General features: G+C 44.5%; 1 protein-coding gene across 1 annotated transcript in view; it reads right to left on the reverse strand.

Annotated features, from left to right (window-relative positions):
* The window catches only part of piwil2 (piwi-like RNA-mediated gene silencing 2), a 57,289-nt gene extending 48,131 nt beyond the window's left edge, over positions 1-9,158 (reverse strand). Inside the window, exons 1-5 of the mRNA XM_080217270.1 lie at positions 9,042-9,158; positions 7,946-8,143; positions 7,155-7,262; positions 2,858-2,975; positions 1,816-1,940 (exon numbers count right to left, since the gene is read on the reverse strand). Of these exons, the coding sequence (XP_080073396.1) occupies positions 1,816-1,940; positions 2,858-2,975; positions 7,155-7,262; positions 7,946-8,143; positions 9,042-9,067 (575 nt within the window). The 5' untranslated portion in view covers positions 9,068-9,158. The remainder of the gene's footprint in view (positions 1-1,815; positions 1,941-2,857; positions 2,976-7,154; positions 7,263-7,945; positions 8,144-9,041) is intronic.
* Between the last annotated feature and the right edge of the window lie 10,561 nt (positions 9,159-19,719).

Below are 19,719 nucleotides of genomic sequence, written 5' to 3' on the forward strand. Positions count from 1 at the left end.
AGAGGTTCGAAGTGAGGTCTCATTTCACATCTCACTGAGGTCAACTCGTCTGATGGAGGAGCAGCACACCGAAAGCTCATCATACCAAATAAACCTGTTGGGCTTTAACCTGGTGTTGAGACTTTTCCTGAAAACAAGCTGGTCTTGTGTTCAACATCAAGTTTCATTTCATCTAATTTCTTTTATTCTTCCGCTCAGTGAGCTGCAGCTTAAACTCAAGCCAAATCTGGAACTGCCAAACCAAACCAAACTCCCAGCTTCTGTTAGCAAACCCTCACAGAAAAAATTCAAGATGTGAATCTTTGAACCAAGGCTCTGCTATGAACCGATGTCTCTTTGGCAATATGACATGCTTTGGGATGTTTCAAACAGAAATTATTTCAGCTTCATCACCACCCCTCGATTTTGCAACCGGTAGGAATAATTTATATCGCTCATGGAATTTTTATGACCCTCTCTCTCCAGATTTCCTGGGTCCACAAATCTGCTTTCTGTTCCTTGCATCTGGACTCTACGTAGATAATTCAACTTTATGACTGAACTAAGGACAGACCTTCCTGCTTAATCATGCAAAAATAGAATGCCCTCTATTACTTAAGGCTTTCACCCTGTTAACTCAGACCTTCAAGATACACAAATATTATGCATTTAAGTGAAATCAACTCTGATTGCATTTAGATCAGTGCTCTGACTAGTTTCTCAGAATTTGCAATTCTTATATAGAACACTAATGCCCCAAATTAAAAGTTAGATTTTAAAACATCTGAATTACGAACCAGATATTTGTAACACGCACGCTGTTCTCCAACTGTTTAAAGCTTGAGCAAGATAAAGCCAGAATGAAATATGAAATTATTGTAATTCTTGGGACAGGAAAACCTTGAGCAGACTTGTTATTTAATGAAGACCAAGCGTCTTCACATAACAAGTCTGGAGAGCACCATACTACACCAGCTGGTCATCATGTTTAATGAAACTAAATGACTTTTCAATTCCCTTTCAGCTTTCTAACCAGGATTTGCATCCACTCTGCCCAACCAGCTTGGGGTTTGAAAACTTGTGATGTGCATTTCTGTCCCAATTTTATCTTTCAGTCAAGGTGCCTGCAGTAGAAAGCCCCTTGAAAAACACAGAACTGACGGAAAGCACAGCAATAGGCCCTTCGCCCCGCCAAGCCTGCACTGACTATGCTGCCCGACTCAGCTGAAACCCCCAACCCTTCTGGAGACCATATACCTCCATTCCCATCCTATTCATTACTTGTCAAGATGCCCCTTACAAGTCACTACTATGTGTGCTTCCATTACCTCCCTCCTGCCCCAGCGAGTTCCAGGCACCCACCCACCTCTGTGCCCAAAAAAACCCAATAGAACCATCAAGACCGGTCCATTCAGCTTTAGGGAACGGATCTTAAAGCCAAGCAACAAGTAATCCAATCACCTTTCACCTTCAGCACTCTTTATCCAAAAAATTGTGTCAGTTCCCTTTGCTTGAAAATCTCTATTTACATACAACTTATTCAAATTTTCTCTGCACAGAACTGACTTCAAAAAATCCCAAGAGGCCGAGAGAGAGAGAGAGAGAGAGAGAGAGAGAGAGAAAGAAAGGCCAGAGAGAGAGAGAGAGAGAGAAAGGCCGGAGAGAGAGAGAGAGAGAGAAAGAAAGGCCGGGAGAGAGAAAGACCGGAGAGGGGGAGGGAGAGAGAGAGAGAGAGAGAGAGAGAGAGAGAGAGAGAGAGAAAGAGAGAGAGAAAGGCCGGAGACAGACAGAAAGCTAGAGAGCTGTTGACATGAGAAAACAGTATAGCTGTGTTACCTCCTGAATACTACATTGTAGTACGGGATGCAGAGATCAGAGTTTGGCTGCAGGATCTTCGTCAGTTGAATTCTGATGTCCACCTGTGAGCTGTCTGTTTTTCTTTGCGACTTGAGTGTGACCATCTAACACAAAACACTGGGTTAAGAAGTAGGCTTCAAATAACACACATTTTGGGCCTCCCAGCTTCAGAATAGCTTCTCTGCCATCTGACTCTGAAGTAATAACTTGCAGCGATTCCCAAAACTGAGCCGGTTTGGAAAAAAACACATTAAGTACTTCAGATGCTGAAACCTGAAATTATAACAGTAAATGCTGTAATAACTTCAGCAGGTCAGATGGAATCTATTAAGAGAGACGGCCCTTCATCAGGACACAGGGCAGGTGGGACCTCATTGTAATGCATCATATAAAAAATCAGCACCTCTGACAGAGAAGTGCACCATCAGTACTGCACTGTGAGTGGTGGCCTGGATTATGGCTCACGTCTTTGCAGCGGGATCTGAACCTGGTGCATATTGTTTCATTAATCCATGGAGTGTGAACATCACTGGCAAGGCCAGCATTTATCGTCCAACGCCAAATGCCTTTGATAAGGCACAAGTGTTGAGCCACTTTCTTGAATCGCTGCAAGTGTAGCTATTTGGTACAACTGAGTGGTTTGCTCAGCCAATTCGGACAGCAAGTAAGAGTCCAGTGAATGCTAAGGTTCTGGAGTAACATACAAACTAGACTCAGTGAGGAAGGCAGATTTCCATCCCTGAAGGACATCAGCAAGGCAGACACACTTTTATGAGAAGCTACTAGTTTCATGGCTGCCATGAATGGTACTAGCTCTTAATGACATATTTAATCCAATAACTTCAAACTGTCAGCTGCAATGGTGGAATTTGAACTCATGTCCAGATCTTTAGTCCTGTGCTAAGCCCTGCAACATAACCCTAGTGTCATCATATACTCAGCCATTTTAACAAAAGCATTCAAACATTGACCAATAAAGGTGTTGCATTACAATGAATCTAAGTATAAAAAGTCAGCCTACCTGAGGTAGCTTCAAAGGCAGGTAGAGTATGGTGCCATCAAAAGCAGTGACCTTTCCAGTAACTGGCTGATGTTCCTTCAACATTCCATAGCGAATATTCCGACACTCTATATTAGGACTAAACCAAACAGCAACATCTGTTTGAGTGAAGTAAACTAAAGTGAGTACAACCCAGTGAACCTCAGCACAAACATTGGCCCTGGTTAGAATCAGGCAACATCTCAATGGTGTGATTTCACTGAAGGTGTAACCTCTCCATCTGCATGTCACTTCTTTGATGATGGACTACAAAGTGAGAATTTAACCATCAATACACCAGGGACAATGGAACTGGTTTAATGGCTATGGAACACATATCCTGTGTTCTTTTAATTGAAGTACATAGGGCTGAGTACCACACATGGGCTGTATTCAAAAGTTTAAATGCCAAACTGGTGCATTACATTTGGAGCAGGCAGCCCTCCAGGTTGTCCACCCTTTCAGAACAATAGCTCATGTGGCCAACAACCTTAGCAACTAGGCCCAACACAAAACTGGACACTTGAACTAACCAGTAGTTAAACATCTTCTGCAAGCAAAAAGCCTGAGAATGCAGACAGGACAAGTTACCACAGGTCCAAAGCCAACCAAGCCCAGGCCTATCTTGCAAACTGGACAGAGGTGCTCGAACAAAACAATGAAAACATTATAAACTAAAAACACACCAGAGGTACTGAGCCAGACAAATAGAAAAAGACGATGTTTGGGTGTTCCCCAGTTTCAGCCAGATTCCCTGCAACCAGATCAAGAACAGAAAATGTTGGCAATCTCAGAAGTTGAAGACAAAGAAAACAGGATGAGCTTTATGCTGTGAGAGGTGCGATAACCGACTAATGTCATTCACAAGAAGAGGGAATTATCAATGTTGATGGTCATGGCTGGGAAGGGGGCTGATAGCAGCCATTAAAAGATCAGATTGTTTAAATGGCAGAACAAAGGTAAACAGAGTATCAAAGGACAAGCTGAAACAGATAGCACAAGTGAGGGTGGGAGGGAGCAAGATGGAAAGTGAAATTTTAAAGAAGTGGACAACAAAATGCTGGAAGAATAATTTGGAAAATAATTTAAAAGCTATACTAAATGGAAATGAAGGAGATGATTCATGTTCTGAACTTGTTGAACTTGGTATTCAGTCTGGAAGACTGTCAAGTGCCTAATCGTAAGATGGCGTGCTGTTTCTCCAGTTTGTGTTCCTTGGAACCATATCTTGGAAGGCAGTAAGTTCACCTAGGACACCTAAGATGATCTGGCCTCACCTCATTGGGTGCTGTGACCCAAGTCCCATGACCCCCTTTGGCTGAAAGCCAGAGCACATTCCAGCAGGGCTCGGACAAGGATAAAGATGGACAGCTGGAGACAACTCTCGGCTAAATACTTGGCTGGCCTGCTGCATCCTGCCCCGTGATGCTCGAAGAGGACAGCGAGATCCACCTTCTATCAAGACAACCCTGAGTTAATCCGTCAACATGAGTTCAGTGAAGTGAATGTAACAGATCAAGTCTGCCCTCACTTGAGCTGTCTCAGGTTGTCCTTTGACACTGTTTACCTTTGTTCTGCCATTTACACAGTCTGATCTTTTAATGGCTGCTATCAGCCCCCTTAGTAAGGGGGGCTTAGAGGGGCCATCGTCATACTGAACAGAACGGATTACTGTAAAGAAGTATACCGACAAGTAAACAATGAGGAACACTACAGACAGTTACCCACAGATCCGACCAAAGAACACACTCGTCAACTCAACAATCTGATCAAGACCTTTGATCCGGACCTTCAGAGCACCCTCCGTGCTCTCATTCCACGTACTCCCCGCATTGGAGATCTCTACTGCCTCCCAAAGATACAGAAGGCAAACACACCTGGCCGTCCCATCGTATCGGGCAATGGGACTCTGTGTGAAAACCTCTCCGGCTACGTCGAGGGCATCCTGAAACCCATTGTACAAAGAACCCCCAGCTTTTGTCACGACACTACGGACTTCCTACAGAAACTCAGCACACATGGAGCAGTTGAACCAGGGACACTCCTCGTCACAATGGATGTCTCGGCGCTCTACACCAACATCCCCCACAACGATGGCATTGCTGCGACTGCCTCAGTACTCAATGCTGACAACTGCCAGTTTCCAGATGCTATTTTACAACTCATCCGCTTTATCCTGGACCACAATGTCTTCACCTTCAACAACCAGTTTTTCATCCAGGCACACTGAACAGCCATGGGGACCAAATTTGCACCTCAATATGCCAACATCTTCATGCACAGGTTCGAACAAGACTTCTTCACTGCACAGAAACTTCAACCGATGCTATACACCAGATACATCGATGACATTTTCTTCCTTTGGCCTCATGGTGAATAGTCACTGAAACAACTATATGATGATATCAACAAATTCCACACCACCATCAGACTCACCATGGACTATTCCCCAGAATCAGTTGCATTCTTGGACACATGCATCTCCATCAAGGACTGTCACCTCAGCACCTCACTGTACCGCAAGCCCACAGACAATCTCACAATGCTCCACTTCTCCAGCTTCCACCCTGAACATGTTAAAGAAGCCATCCCCTATGGACAAGCCCTCCGTACACACAGGATTTGCTCAGATGAGGAGGATCGTGACAGACACCTCCAGATGCTGAAAGATGCCCTCTTAAGAACAGGATATGGCACTCGACTCAGATCGACAGTTCCGATGTGCCACAGCAAAAAACTGCACCGATCTCCTCAGAAGACAAACATGGGACACAGTGGACAGAGTACCCTTCGTCGTCCAGTACTTCCCTGCAGCGAAGAAGCTACGACATCTTCTCCGGAGTCTTCAACATATCATTGATGAAGACGAACATCTCGCCAGGGCCATCCCCACACCCCCACTTCTTGCCTTCAGACAACCACACAACCTCAAACAGACCACTGTTTGCAGCAAACTACCCAGTCTTCAGGAGAACAGTGACCACAATGCCACACCACCTTGCCACAGCAACCTCTGGAAGACATGCCGGATCATCGACACGGATACCATCATCACACATGAGAATACCATCCACCAGGTACACAGTAAAAACTCTTGCAACTCGGCCAATGTTGTCTACCTGATACGTTGCAAGAAAGGATGTCCCGAAGCATGGTACATTGGGGAGACCATGCAGACGCTACGACAACGGATGAATGAACGTCGCTCGACAATCACCAGGCAAGACTGTTCCCTTCCTGTTGGCGAACACTTCAGTGGTCATGGGCATTCAGCCTCTGACCTTCAGGTAAGCATTCTCCAAGGTAGCCTTCACGACACACGACGGCGCAGAGTCGCTGAGCAGAGACTGATAGCCAAGTTCCACACACGAGGACGGTCTCAACAAGGATCTTGGGTTCATGTTGCACTGTAACCCCCAACACTTGCCTGGGTTTGCAAAACCTCACTCACTGTACTGTCTGGAGACAATACACATCTCTTTAACCTGTGATCAGTGCTCCGTCCACTCACATTGTCAGCCACTTCAAGACTTGAACAGCAGGTTAGGTGTAAAGATTCGCATTCTAATCAGTAATCTGTAAACTGTCTGTGCGAGGCCAGAACTCTCCATTCACCTGACGAAGGGACTAACGTGAAAGCTTGTGCGTTTACTATCAAATAAATTGGTTGGACTAAAACCTGGTGTTGTCAGACTTTTTACTGTGTTTACCCCAGTCCAACACCAGCACATCCACATCATCAGCCCCCTTCACAGCCATTACCATCAACAATTACATTGCCTGAAAAACAAAGGCAGTCAGGCTAGTTTGAGAAGAAGTTAATTTATTGTCTAAGAGTTGTTTCTACAACTTTAAATAAAGCTAAGTTTCAGCCGCAATCTACTGTTTATCTCAAAGTAAGAGCAGCTGGGTAAACACATTTTTGAGTAATCAACTGGTCAAAGTGTCTGTACAGAATATTTCACAGGCAACTATTGGAACTTGTAGAGGGAACTAATGCGTGTTTCTTTGCTTTGTTCCTTTTTTAGTCTCTTTCTCCTCCCCGTTTTTACCTCAAACTGGAGACAGTGTTTCGTCAGTGTAACACACAGATTCTTCACTAAGAATTCCCACTGAACATGGATCCCATCTGTCCAAAAGACTCCTCTGCTTAATACAGAACTCGGTGTTCATATCCCAGGTCAGCCTTGGTGTCTGAAGGGTGAACCCACAATGTTGTAGTGTGTAAACACCGTCAATCCCAGCTCCCATACAACGTGCACCGGTTAAACTCTCATACCTAAAGGTGACATGATACTGGTAAACAGCCTCATTTTTACAGTGTATTTTGGTCAGGTTTACTGCCAGAGGTATGGATGTTCCTGAAGATCCCCTCTTTACTGGCTCCCTAAATAAACATAAAACAGCAATGATCACCATAACATGGTACAAATATATTTAATACATGCAGTCTGTTAGCCTCAAACAGTGAAATCAGTCACTTGAATATTTCTGCACACAACATTCATGTTGAAGGAGGGATGTGAGGGTGTCCCACTTCTGACAATGATCAAATTCAGGGGCTGTAAATATACGATCCTCAGCAATAAATACATAGAGAATTCAGGAGAAACTTCTTCACCACAGAGTGGTTGGACTGTGGAACTATTTGCCAGAGTGGTTGAGGCAAAAAAAAATTAATTTAAGAGGAAATGACAAAACACAAGGGAGGTAAGAAATGGGAGGAAGTGCTGATAGGATTATGGAGCAAGGTGGTAGGACATTCACGTGAAGTCGGAACAATGGCACAGACCAGCACGGACAGAAGACCTCTTTCTGTGATGTCCACCCAATGTAACCTAAGGTCCAAATGCTGGTTTAAAGCTGGTACTGATTGTCTGTATTGAGCCAAAGACCAGCTTCACATCAGTTTCTGAATCTTTGGGTTTTACTGCTCTGGTAGCAGCATCTCAAGATGCCATCCTTATGCAGCCCAGTGGTACCATCATCCAGGAAGCCTGGATAGGTGGCCAACAACCCCACAGCTCACCTCAGCACACATCCATTCAGTGCTCCATTCTCACCACTCACCCTTGAGTTTCTTTCTGTCGAGCTCCAGCGACAGCCTCATTGAGGGAAAACCAACTTCCAGGTGAAACTATCACCGGAGGTTGGAAAGCTCTGCTTCTCCCCAGCAATGCCTGTCCGAACTCCAATCCCTTCATTTGAGCTGCAAGTTCTTCAGTGCTGGAGAGTGGAGCTTCAGGAACTGCCCCTCTACCCCTACAACTGGGAGGAGAATCAGGTTTCAGATAACACCATCCTACAGGGTGGCCACACAAGAGAGAATATAGAACAAAATAACCGTCATCTTGTCAGCAACAAAGAATTTGAGCAATATGGTAAAGTTAGAGAGACTGAATCTGTTTTTCAGCAGGGGAGGTTGAGGGAGATGTATGATTATGAGAGCCTGAGATACAGTGAATAGGAGCAACCTATTTCCATTAGCAGAGAGGTCAGTAACCAGGGACAAGAAGTGGGGATTCAGAGAATCATAGAATCCTACAGTGTGGAAGTAGGCCATTTGGCCCATTGAGTCTGCACTGACAACAATCCCACCCAGGCCCTATTCCCCTAATCCCACGTATTGACCTTGCTAATCCTGACACTCGGGTCAATCTAGCATGGCCAATGTACCGACGAAGAGCATCTTTGGATTGTGGGAGGAAACTGGCGCACCAGGAGGGAACTGGCGCACAGGGAGGGAAGCCACGCAGACTTGGGGAGAACGTGCAAACTCGACACAGACAATGACCCAAGGGTGGGTAAACAGTACCTCTAACTTGTGCAATCCCAACTGCAATCTCAGTCGGAGGCTGCTAACTGCAATGTACTGTGTGGCTACAAGTGTCCCTCTGTAATGCATCTCAAAGTGGTGGGAAGGCTTGCACGTTGCACTGAGCTACACAGAATACTGAATGAGTACAACCCCTTGTAGGAGACAGTGTCCTTTGGGTGAAGAGCAGAGAGCCAGGATGACAACGTTGTAAGATAAACATTAGTTTGGTTCCTTAGAAATGCAGTATCGAAGCAAGTCTGCTGTAGATTGGGGCCAAATGTCATCAACAGCAACAGAGAATTAACAATAACACATCTCAGTGGGTGATTTGTCCTTGCATATCCTTACCTGCCTTGTTCATAATCCTGTGGCATGAGTGTCCTTGCTGGAAAGGTAAAGGTGTCTCCAGCTGCCTGACCCACTTCACGTTGAAACCGTCCGAACAAGTCACTGCTTATTCCTCTTCCCAACAAACCTCTTCCTATGAGGAAGCAAAGAATACAAGTTCAGCGTCACCACACTCTTGGACAGTGACAATACAAAACAGTTACTAAGGGCCAAATATTTATTTGTATAGAAAAGCAGCAATTCCTTTCCTGAACCTGAGATTTCTGTATCCTGAAAATCCAACTCTTTGGTCAAGAAAAGGGTGACATGGACAAGTTAGGCCTAAGGGCCTGTTTCCATGCTGCAAACCTCTATGACTCTAAGATCTTGTCAGATGAGACTGTGAGCACCTGAGGATGCTTTACGATGTTAAAGGTGCTACAAAATGCAGTTCTTCTTGTTAATGTGAAACGCTCTTATTCTATGTGGGATTTTCTTCCAGGGAAAAGAGCCATAAAACACAACTTCACTGCAGGGTCCATTGGGTCCTCTTCACTGTCCACTCCCACGATACCAGTGAAGACAAACCTCCACACTACCTCACCACAGGGCGGACAATGCCCTTCATTTGTGTCCCTAACATCCCAACCACCCATGCAGGTTCTGCACCATCTCGGACAAAGTAGCCCATCCACCACATTCAACACTCACTCCCTCTACAGTGGCAGTCGTCTGGATCACTCACAAAATGCACTGCACCAACTCACTAAGGCTCCTTAGGCATCACCTTCCAACTGCGACCTCTACCATCTAAAAGGACAAGGATAGCAGGTTAGATGGGAATACCATCACCTGCAAGTCACTCTCCATTCTGACTTGGAACTATATCACTGTTCTTTCACTGTTGCTGGGTTAAAATCCTGCAACACCCTCCCTTACATCACTGTGGGTGTATGTACACATGGACTGCAGCAATTCAGGATGGCAGCACCCACCTTCTCCAGGGCAATTGGGAATGGGCAATAAATGCTGGCCTAACTAGCAACTGCCACATTCCAGAACAAGAAAACACAACACTGGCATCATGTTAGGGTTAAGCAACTACATTGAACAAGGACCTGTTCCCTGCACTCACCGAGCTCCAGATTCCACATAAGGAATTTTAAGAATAGCTCAATTAGAGGACACTGCCTCTGCTTGCGTTGAACCAATCCAACCAAGTCAAACAACTGTCCTACCTTCTGGACGACTGGGGGTGGGGACACGTGTGTGTGTGTGTGTGTGTGTGTGTGTGTGTGTGTGTGTCCTAAAGCCAATGACAGGAGACAAAGAATAATTAACTGGCAACAGGTCTGTAGGATATCAATGGGCAGGTTCACACATCTTGGGTCAATTCTTCTGTAGGCTGAGGAACAGATCCACTTGCCAAGATAATCTCCACGCCCGTATGCTTCCAACTGCAGCACTGAGGAGACACCTCGGGCCTGTCCGGCTGTACGACCCAGTGGCTGAGGGAACAAACAGACAATTAGAAAAGGAAGAGCTTGCATTCCTATCATCTCATATTACCCTTAAGCGAAACATAGGACTTGCAAATAGGAGGAGCCCATTCGGTTGTTGATATTTATATTCATTTGTGAGCCATGGGTGTCAGTAGTTGCCCAGCATTTATTGCCCATCCCAAGTTGCTCTTGGAGGGCAGTAAACAGTGAAGCTCATTGCTGTGGCTCTGCAATCAAACGTAGGCCAGACCGGGTAAGGACAGCAGATTTCCTTCCCAAAAGGATGTTAGTGAACCAGCTGGGTATTTCCAACAATCAACAATGGTTTCATAGTTATCAGTAGATTCTTAATTCCAGATATTTTTTATTGAGTTCAAATTCCACCACCTGCTGTGGCGGGATATGAACACGGGGCCCTGAACATTAGCTGAATTTCTGGATTAATAGTCCAGCGATAATACCACTTAGCCATCACCTTCCCCTGATGTTTGTTATGATCCCGGACCAGACCCCCAAGTTCTCGTATGATCCAATCCACAAAATGCCACAGATTTCAAGCAAACAAAATTAAACTTTCCTACACGTCAGGAAGATAAAATTATGCTTTAACGTTCAGGGTTAATATGTGATCTATGTGAATTTACAGGACAATTGTGGTCAAACACACCACACTGCACACTAAGTGGCAGATACAACCAAGACAGATTCCACGGAATTCTCAGCAACATTTCCAAATGTCAGTTAGCACTGAGTTGACCATGAAAAATTCTTGTCTTCAGCTTTGAAGCTATCACTTCAGAATTCTCAAAAATCTTTGTTCCAACTTGGACATTGTCAATAACGACCCAACTTGCAGGTTTCAATCTCCTAAGATTTCATTCCCAGGATTACTGAGTGTGCATTCCAACACCAACTCAGAAGCACAACTTCAGCTCTTCAACTGCACTAAGCAGATTACTGCTGCCCCAATGGCCAGCAGCATGCAATCCCAATTGCTTGCTGCCTTCTTCAATCCCCAGGCTCCTCTTTGATTGCCAGAGCTTCTGAGTCCACTCATTGCTAGGGCAGCTTCTGAGTCCTCACCATTTAAAGTCTGCCACTTGCAGTCCCTGATCTGTTTAGACACTTTTTTCTTTGCTCCACTTCTTCTTCACTTGGTCTCTGCTTGTTCCCTCTCCCTTTGAGATTCCTGCCTGGGACTATGAGGCATAGACAAGGTGGGTAGTCAGAGGCTTTTTCCAAGGGTGGAGGTGTCCATCAAAAGGAGGCACAGGTTCAAGCTGAGAGAAGAAAAAGTTGAATGGAGATGTACAGGTCAGTTTTTCATGGAGAGTGGTGGATGCCTGGAATGTGCTGCCAGTGGAGGTGGTGGAAACAGGCACATTATCAACATTTAAGAATGAATGGGTAGGTGAATAGTAAAATATTTATTAGTCACTGCGATGAAGTTACTAGGAAAATCCCCTAGTCATCACGCTCTGGCACTTGTTTGGGTCAATGCACCTAACCTGCACATCTTTCAGAACGTGAGGGGAAACTGGAGCACCTGAAGGAAACCTACGCACACATGGGGACAATGTGCAAACTCCACACAGACAGTGACCCAAGCCAGGAATTGAACCCAGGTCCGGGGGGTGGTATTTTTAATTTAATTCAGGCATCGTTATCAGCACAGGTGTGGAGGGCTGAAGGGCCTGTTTCTGTGCTGTACTTTAATTGCTCAGACTTGTTCTCTGGGGAGAGGCAACACTAGCTTCCGATATTCTCTTCCTATTTAAAGACTTGTTGAAACTCTTATTACATGATTGAATATGAGTTGAAGGTGAATCCAAAACGTTTCAATGCAAATCAAGTCCCTTTAAGGTGTAGCCACTGCTGTAATGTACGAAGTGCTACAGCCAATTTGGACACAACACAACTCCACAAATGACAATCAACTCAAGGGCAGATCAATCCTTTCCAATGTTGGTGATTGGTCAAGACATGGAATCCCTACAGTGAAGGGGAGAACATCACCAAGTGGATAATCATGGGCCTCACTTAACATCTCAGCCAAAAGAATCACCTCCAGCAATGCAGCACTCCCTCTGTACGAGCTGTGAGCGTCAGCCGTGATTACAGGCTCAGGTTGTGTGCTGTGAGGAGAACAAGATGGTTTGTGTGTGTGTTTGGTCATCTGATCAGCATCAGCCTGCAATGGGATATACAATCCGGGTAACTGTTTTGAAAGAACATTTCCAGGATGTTAAACGTGGGAGATATAAAAAAAAAGAGTACAATCAAAGCAGAGGAACATCATCTACTTCGTAAATCAACAAGTCACAAAGCCAGCTGTGCCTGAAAGCAATCAGAATACAACTTACAGATCTGTGGAAGGCAACAAGGCCTGGCCAAGGTCCCAGTTTGGTAGAGGATGGCATATGCCAGAGGGAAAGAGAATGAGGTGACTGGAGGACAGAGTCAGGTGGTGGGATTAAGAGCAGCCTCATGACTTCCGGCTGTTCTCCATGATTCCAAGTTGTGAGGTACTTTACGAATTCCTTTACAAGCACAAGGTTATCACTACGCTTCTGAGAATATTTCATCGTAATGTTGTGGAAATTGTATATCCCTTTGAGCAAGGTATTTAAGAGCAAAATCCAACTATTCATGACAGGAAGTTTAGTACAATTCCTCACAGGTCAGTTTAAATGAAACAGCTTGGGCTGCCAGTAAAGAAGCAAAGTAAAATTACCATGGGGGCCTGGCCAGCTGCAGTTACGAGGAAATACATCTCTTTCTCCAGGGAAACAGAGATTATTTGACATTGAAACTGTGAAGTGACATAATGCTGTTTGGAACTGCTTTAGACACTGCCCTCTTCTGGCATGTAATAGACAAGGGCAGTAAATATCCAAACACTAAGAGCAGTACACAAGATAAGGATCTTTATTTTATTGGGCTCATTCCTTCCAACATGCTGTTTCTAATACATGCCATCGTGGACTCTGACCTTACCTACAATACAACAGTAAGAAGTACTGTGTACATTTTTGGTCTCCTTACTTGAGAAAGTAAATACCGGCACTGGAGGGGGTACAGAGGAAATTCATTTGGTCGATTCCGAAGTTGAGAGGATTGGCTTATGAGGAGAGATTGAGTCGACTGGGGCTACACATTGGAATTCAGAACAATGAGGGGAGATCTTACAGAAACGTCTCAGATTATCAAGGGAATAGATAAGATAGAAGCAGGCACGTTATTTCCACTGGCAGGTGAAACCCTAACTAGGGGGCATGGCCTCAAAATAAATGGGAAGCAGATTTAAGACTGAATTGAGGAGGAACTTCTTCACACAAAGGGTTGTGAATCTGTGGAATTACTTGCCCAATGAAGCAGTTGAGGCAACCTCATTGAATGCTTTTAAGACAAGGATAAATAAATTTTGGAACTGTAAAGCAATTAAGGATTATGGTGAGAGGGTGAGTAAGTGGAGTCCACGAAAACATCAGCCATGATGTTATTGAATGGTGTAGCAGGCTCAGGGGGCCAGATGGCTTATTCCTACCCCTAGTTCTTATGTTTTTCTAACACCAGGTTAAAGTCCAACAGGTTTATTTGGAATCATGGGCTTTTGACTTTAGCCTGATGTTGTGAGACTTCTTACTAGGTCCCACCCAGTCCAATCCTGACATTACATTGACAACACTTCATTGGACACAAAGTGCTGTGGGACACCCAAAGGTTTTGAAATGCTTTGTATAAATCCAAGTTCGCATGTTGGTCTTAGAATTCTATGTTATTTTCCACATGGGCCCTCTGTATCTGAATATTTAACCAAACTTTTTCCATAAGGGATATTGATAGTTTTTCCCAAATTGGAAGCTCTGTGTTAAAGGAATGTGCTGAACATCTGAAATAAAAGGAGGAAGTGCTGGTAATACTTAGCAGGGCTGACAGTATCTGTGCAGAGAGAAACAGAGTTAACGTTAAGAGGGACATGATTCTTCCTGAAGACAGGCTTTGAACCCTGGACAGCTCCAAGGACACGTCAATAATTTTGTCAGTTCCACGAAAGACACATTTGGACTCCATTTCTTCAAAAGGTTGCTCTCTAGAACATGACAGAAACATCCTCCAGCTACATTGAGATTACGTTCGTCATCATCAGTGTAAATGAGGCAAGGGAAATGATTAGCTGAACCTTTCCTTTGGGAATCATGGATTTAACTTTACCAAGGAAACGTGTTTTCAACTGGGCTTTGTGAACTTGAGAGTCTGAATGTACACAAATAGATTCATTGAACTGCACAGAGTAACCCCAGGTTCTTGTAAAGCTATGCATAAACCAACATCCTCCACACTAAATTTAAATTCAAGCTTTCTCAATGAGACATTTTGCTGAACTAATTTCAGTTTTTAATCAAACAACATACCGTACATACTGGGTAGGAGAGTCTGGGATTGGCTGCAAGCTGAACTCCTTGCTGAGGGACATCGCCCAACAACTCAGACCTCGGGGGTCGCAGGCTTGGAACTGTCCTCCCTCTCACCAAGTCTGCTCCCGATACCAGCGTCGGCTGCTGACATGCTCCAGGGAAACGGGGGTTGAGAGCTGTACGAGGTAGGCCACCTCGGAAAGGGAGATTCGCCCGATCGGACATCTGCTATGCAGGGCAGAACTAGAACCTGTAAAAACAAATCCTCGCTGTAATATCACATTCTAATATCCTGGACACAAGACACAGCGACATTTGGACTAGATCTGGATTTCTTAGTCACTGATGTCCCAGGAAGCAGCACTCAACCAAGTCAGAAGATCACAGGTTTGAGTCTCACATCACATACAAGGCAACAACACAGCCAGCAGTAAGTATTCTCTGATTGGAAATACTGCCTTTTGAAGGAGAGCTGGAACTCAGGCCTCAGCTCATTCTCAACGTGGGTAAAGAATCTCAAGACAATTTTATCAAGGAGCAGCAGACTCACTACACAAGCATTGAAATGACTGAAGGACTACTGGGGGGGGGGCAGAGATGGTCACGAGATTATGAAAGGTTCGAGAAATGCAAGGTCTTTCATTCTTATGGAAAACATGTCATCTCCAAAGATGTGAAGCAATCAGCTTCGTTACTGAAACCACAAACACTGGAATTGAATGAAACTGCTTGGCATCAATGACGACACAGAATGAAATAGAGAATCTGAACTGGTGCAATGACAATCTCTCTCTCAAAGTCAGAAAAGAAGGGAGATAGTCATCAACTTCAGGAACTGTTGTGGAGGGCATGCCCCTACATCAATGGGTACAAAGCAGAATTGGTAAAGCACTTCAAATGTTTAAGCGTCCAGATCACCAACAACCTATCCTGACATCCCCAATCCACAGTAATAGTTAAGGCGGCCCACCATAAGAAATAGGAGCAGGAGCAGGCCATCTAGCCCCTTGAGCCTGCCCCACCATTCAAGAAGATCATGGCTGATCTGAACTGGCTCAGTTCCACTTTGCCACTTTCTCCCCATAACCCTTAATTCCCTTGCCTACCAAAAACCGATCTACCCATGTCTAAAATATATTGGGCAAGGTAGCCTCCACCACTTCAACAGGCAGAGAATACCAGAGATTCACCACCCTTTGAGTGAATAAGTTCCTCAACTCGGTTCTAAACTGAGAGCCCCCCCTCCCTTATCTTGAGGCTGTGCCATCTAGTCCTGCTGTCCTTTCTGAGCGGGAAGAATCTCTCTACCTCTACCCTATCCATCCCCTTCATTATCTTATACGTCTCTATAAGATCCCCCCTCATCCTTCTAAACTCCAACGAGTACAGACCCAGTCTATTCAGCCTCTCTTCATAGTCCAACCCCCTCTTCCAACGCCTTTACTTTCTCAGAAAACTCAGGAAATTTGGCACGTCAGTTACAACTCTCACCAGAGAAAAGCGTTCTTTCTGTTGTATCACAGTTTGGTGTGGCTCCTGCTCTGTCCAAGACTGCAAGAAACTACAGAGGGTCATGAATGAAGTCCAGTGCATCAAACAAACCAGCCTCCCATCCATTGACTCTGTCTGTACTTCCTGAGCATCGGCAAAGCAGCCAGCATAATTAAGGACTCCATGCAGCGCAGTGTGCAGACTCTCTTCCACCTTCTTGTCGGGAAAAAGCTACAAAGTCTGAGGACACACCACCGACTCAAAAACAGCTTCTTCCCTGCTGTCATCAGACTTTTGAATGGACCTACCTTGCACTCAGCTGATCGTTCTCGACACCCTAGCTATGACTGTAACACTACATTCTGCACTCTCGCCTTTCTTTCTCTATGTAACGTATGCTTTGGCTGTATCGGACAGAAGAAACAATACTTTTCACTGTGTACCAATATATGTGACAACAACAAATGAAATCAAACTCCTATTCTAGTGAGCCCACAAGCTCCATCAGGAAAGTGGTGCATCTCCATGGAATATTTCACTGGGACTTGGAGAGGGGAACTACCTTTCATTGATAAAGTGCTTTTCCTGTCTTGAGGATGCCCCAAAGCAGCCAGAGATATTGTCACTATGCCAGCAACAGAAGCCTTTTCACACACTATTTACTGTGACCGAAGTCCTTGGGTGGAATGATTCCAATGTTTCAGTTCAAGTAGCTTGGTGCTCCAGGGTCTGTTTAGCTGCTGCACAATGCTACTGTGAGACTGTGCAGATTACAAACAGATTCTGATGATATTCCCCTTTGTAATCATCAGTTCACTCAAGCTGAGTGATGGGAGCGTTTAACTAACATTTTAATTCACAGTCCCAGAAAAGGGAGACAGGAGATGATTTACAACACCTGGATTTTACCAAGTTGCTGCTCAGCCAGGCTGAAGAAGTCTGGAGTGGAATGAGACATGGAGGAAGGTTCTCCTCCAGAAACCTAAGAGGATCTTCGATCGTGAACTGATGCTCAGTGAAAGGAAGGGCTCAATTATCCCCATTTGTCTCTCATGTCACTAGGACAATTGAGGTCAGAATGAATTTATCAGTGTGAACTGGTAACGTACTCCACGTCAAACAAGGCAGCCTCTCAGCTTACACTCATACTCCTAGAAGACACGAGAAACTTCCATGGAAGCAAGTGACAGATTACAGCCTGGTCAAAGGAAGAAGTTAATTTTACACCATTACATAACAGAGACATTTTGCAGTTGTTGTGAACTCCAGTCACAAGGTAAGCAGGGTCACTTTGCAGCCATGTCTGGTAATGCTGAAGCCACGAGAAGATCTACTGCAGATCTCAAACTGCTCAATCATCAGGATAAGGATGAGCGCAGTTATATTTTGGCTACTTGGTATTTAGCAGGCTGGCTGCATAAATCACAGTGGAATGCAGAGTAAATCAATCCCAATTTCAAACCAACAGTATGTCTTTGTTCTTATTGCTGAGAGCTCCTGCACTTATTTCTTTGGGATGTTGCTGTTTCTCACATGCCTGGTGTGTGCACATCAAAACAATTTTATACTTTTGACATTCAATCCAGTGTTGCACAGGCCACAATCAATTACACATTTGATCCGATTCCCTCAGCTGACAACCAGTGCTTGCATGTTTCTTCCAATGCTCGATTATCTTCTGCCTTCAATCAGTATTTATGATCAAATGTCACATCTCCTCTTTCCACTTACTCTTGTCCAGATCCCACCAATTTTATTTTGCCTTCACACTGTTTACCAGAACACTGGGTTAAATCTCAATGATGCCCATTGTCCAAATTCTCCTCCCCATAATTCATACCAAGTCCCTGTCACCCATCACTGCTGTGTTCACTGACTGACATGGGCTCCAGGTCCAGCAACATCTCAACTTTAAAATTCTTATCTGTTTGCCAAACCTTATGTCTTCAGCTCCCTATCTCTGTAACCTCCTCCAGCCTTCCATCCTGCCTCTTCTATTTCGGATTTTAAGTGCTCCACCATTGGTATCTGAGCCTTGTGCTACCAGTTCTTCAACTCTGGAATACCTTCCCTGGGCCTCTCCATCTCGCTTTCGTCCTTTGTGATGCTTCTTAAAACATACTTCTTTACCATACTTTTCACCAGCTTTTGGGAACTGCCCTCACTGCTCAGGTGGCTGTGTCAAGTCTTATCTGATTATCCATACCTTAAAGGTGCTGTATCAATGCAGGTCACAGTTTTCAACATCAGCTCCAGGTTGTTGGCCTTAAAGCCAATTTTTCATTTAATTCCAGGACATTTTAAGTGCTGTCTTTCAAACGTGTGCGTTTCAGTTCATTGCATCACACAACACAGGTGATTCAGCCCATTGAGCTAAAAAAACTAACCGTCAATTCCATTTTCTCCACAATATATCAAATTTATGCCAATATGACGTGATTGTGTGCACGTAAAATAAAAAAAACTACACTGCTATTCTAAAGAAACGACATTCTTGTCCTTCTTGCTTTTTGGCGCTTTCAGGGCTTGAGGATGCATCGATCTCCAGGATAGCTGACAGAAGTAATAGCTCGGTATGGATGCCACAGAGAATCAGAGAGTGGTTCTTGCACAAAAGGAGCTCAGTCAGCCAGTGAAGTCCACACCAGCTCTCCACAGTTTAAGCTAGTTGCACTTCCAATCCTCGTGTTGCTACAGCTTGGTGCTCACCAAACTCCCTTTGGAAAGCCTCAATTCAACTTGCTTCCACCACACTCACAGGGTCATACATTCCAAATGCTTACCCCTCACTTTGGAATATATGTTGACACAGAATTTAACTGCTTGCAAACTGGATTTTGCCATTAATATCAAATTGTGTGGCCTTTGCCTTTCCTTGAGTGCTAGAAATCAAAGCAATGCGAGGTGAAGATGATGTATGGTATAGCCTGTCAATAAACCAACACTGCTTCTCACTACCAGTATTCAGTAAAGCCTTCCATCCTGGTGAAAGAAGATGTAAAGAATAGATTTAGAGGGAATAATATCATAAGTTTAGGTGCCTGTGGAACAATTCATATTCGTAGATATCTGTCTAGCCATTTATATTGGTAGGGATAGATACTACACAATCAACATGTATGAATTTGTTCTACGATCACAAAAGGCATGCATAGCAACTCCAGCATGTGAACAGAAGTTCAGAATATTAAAATGACACGAAATGGATACGAGCTGCGTAGCCACATTCCTGACACCATTAGCTGGCTTAATCACAAGCTTGTGTATAATAGACCACAGATCCTGGTG

Source organism: Carcharhinus amblyrhynchos, chromosome 34 (assembly GCF_965287045.1).
Source record: "Carcharhinus amblyrhynchos chromosome 34, sCarAmb.v2.hapA, whole genome shotgun sequence".
NCBI lineage: Eukaryota > Metazoa > Chordata > Chondrichthyes > Carcharhiniformes > Carcharhinidae > Carcharhinus > Carcharhinus amblyrhynchos.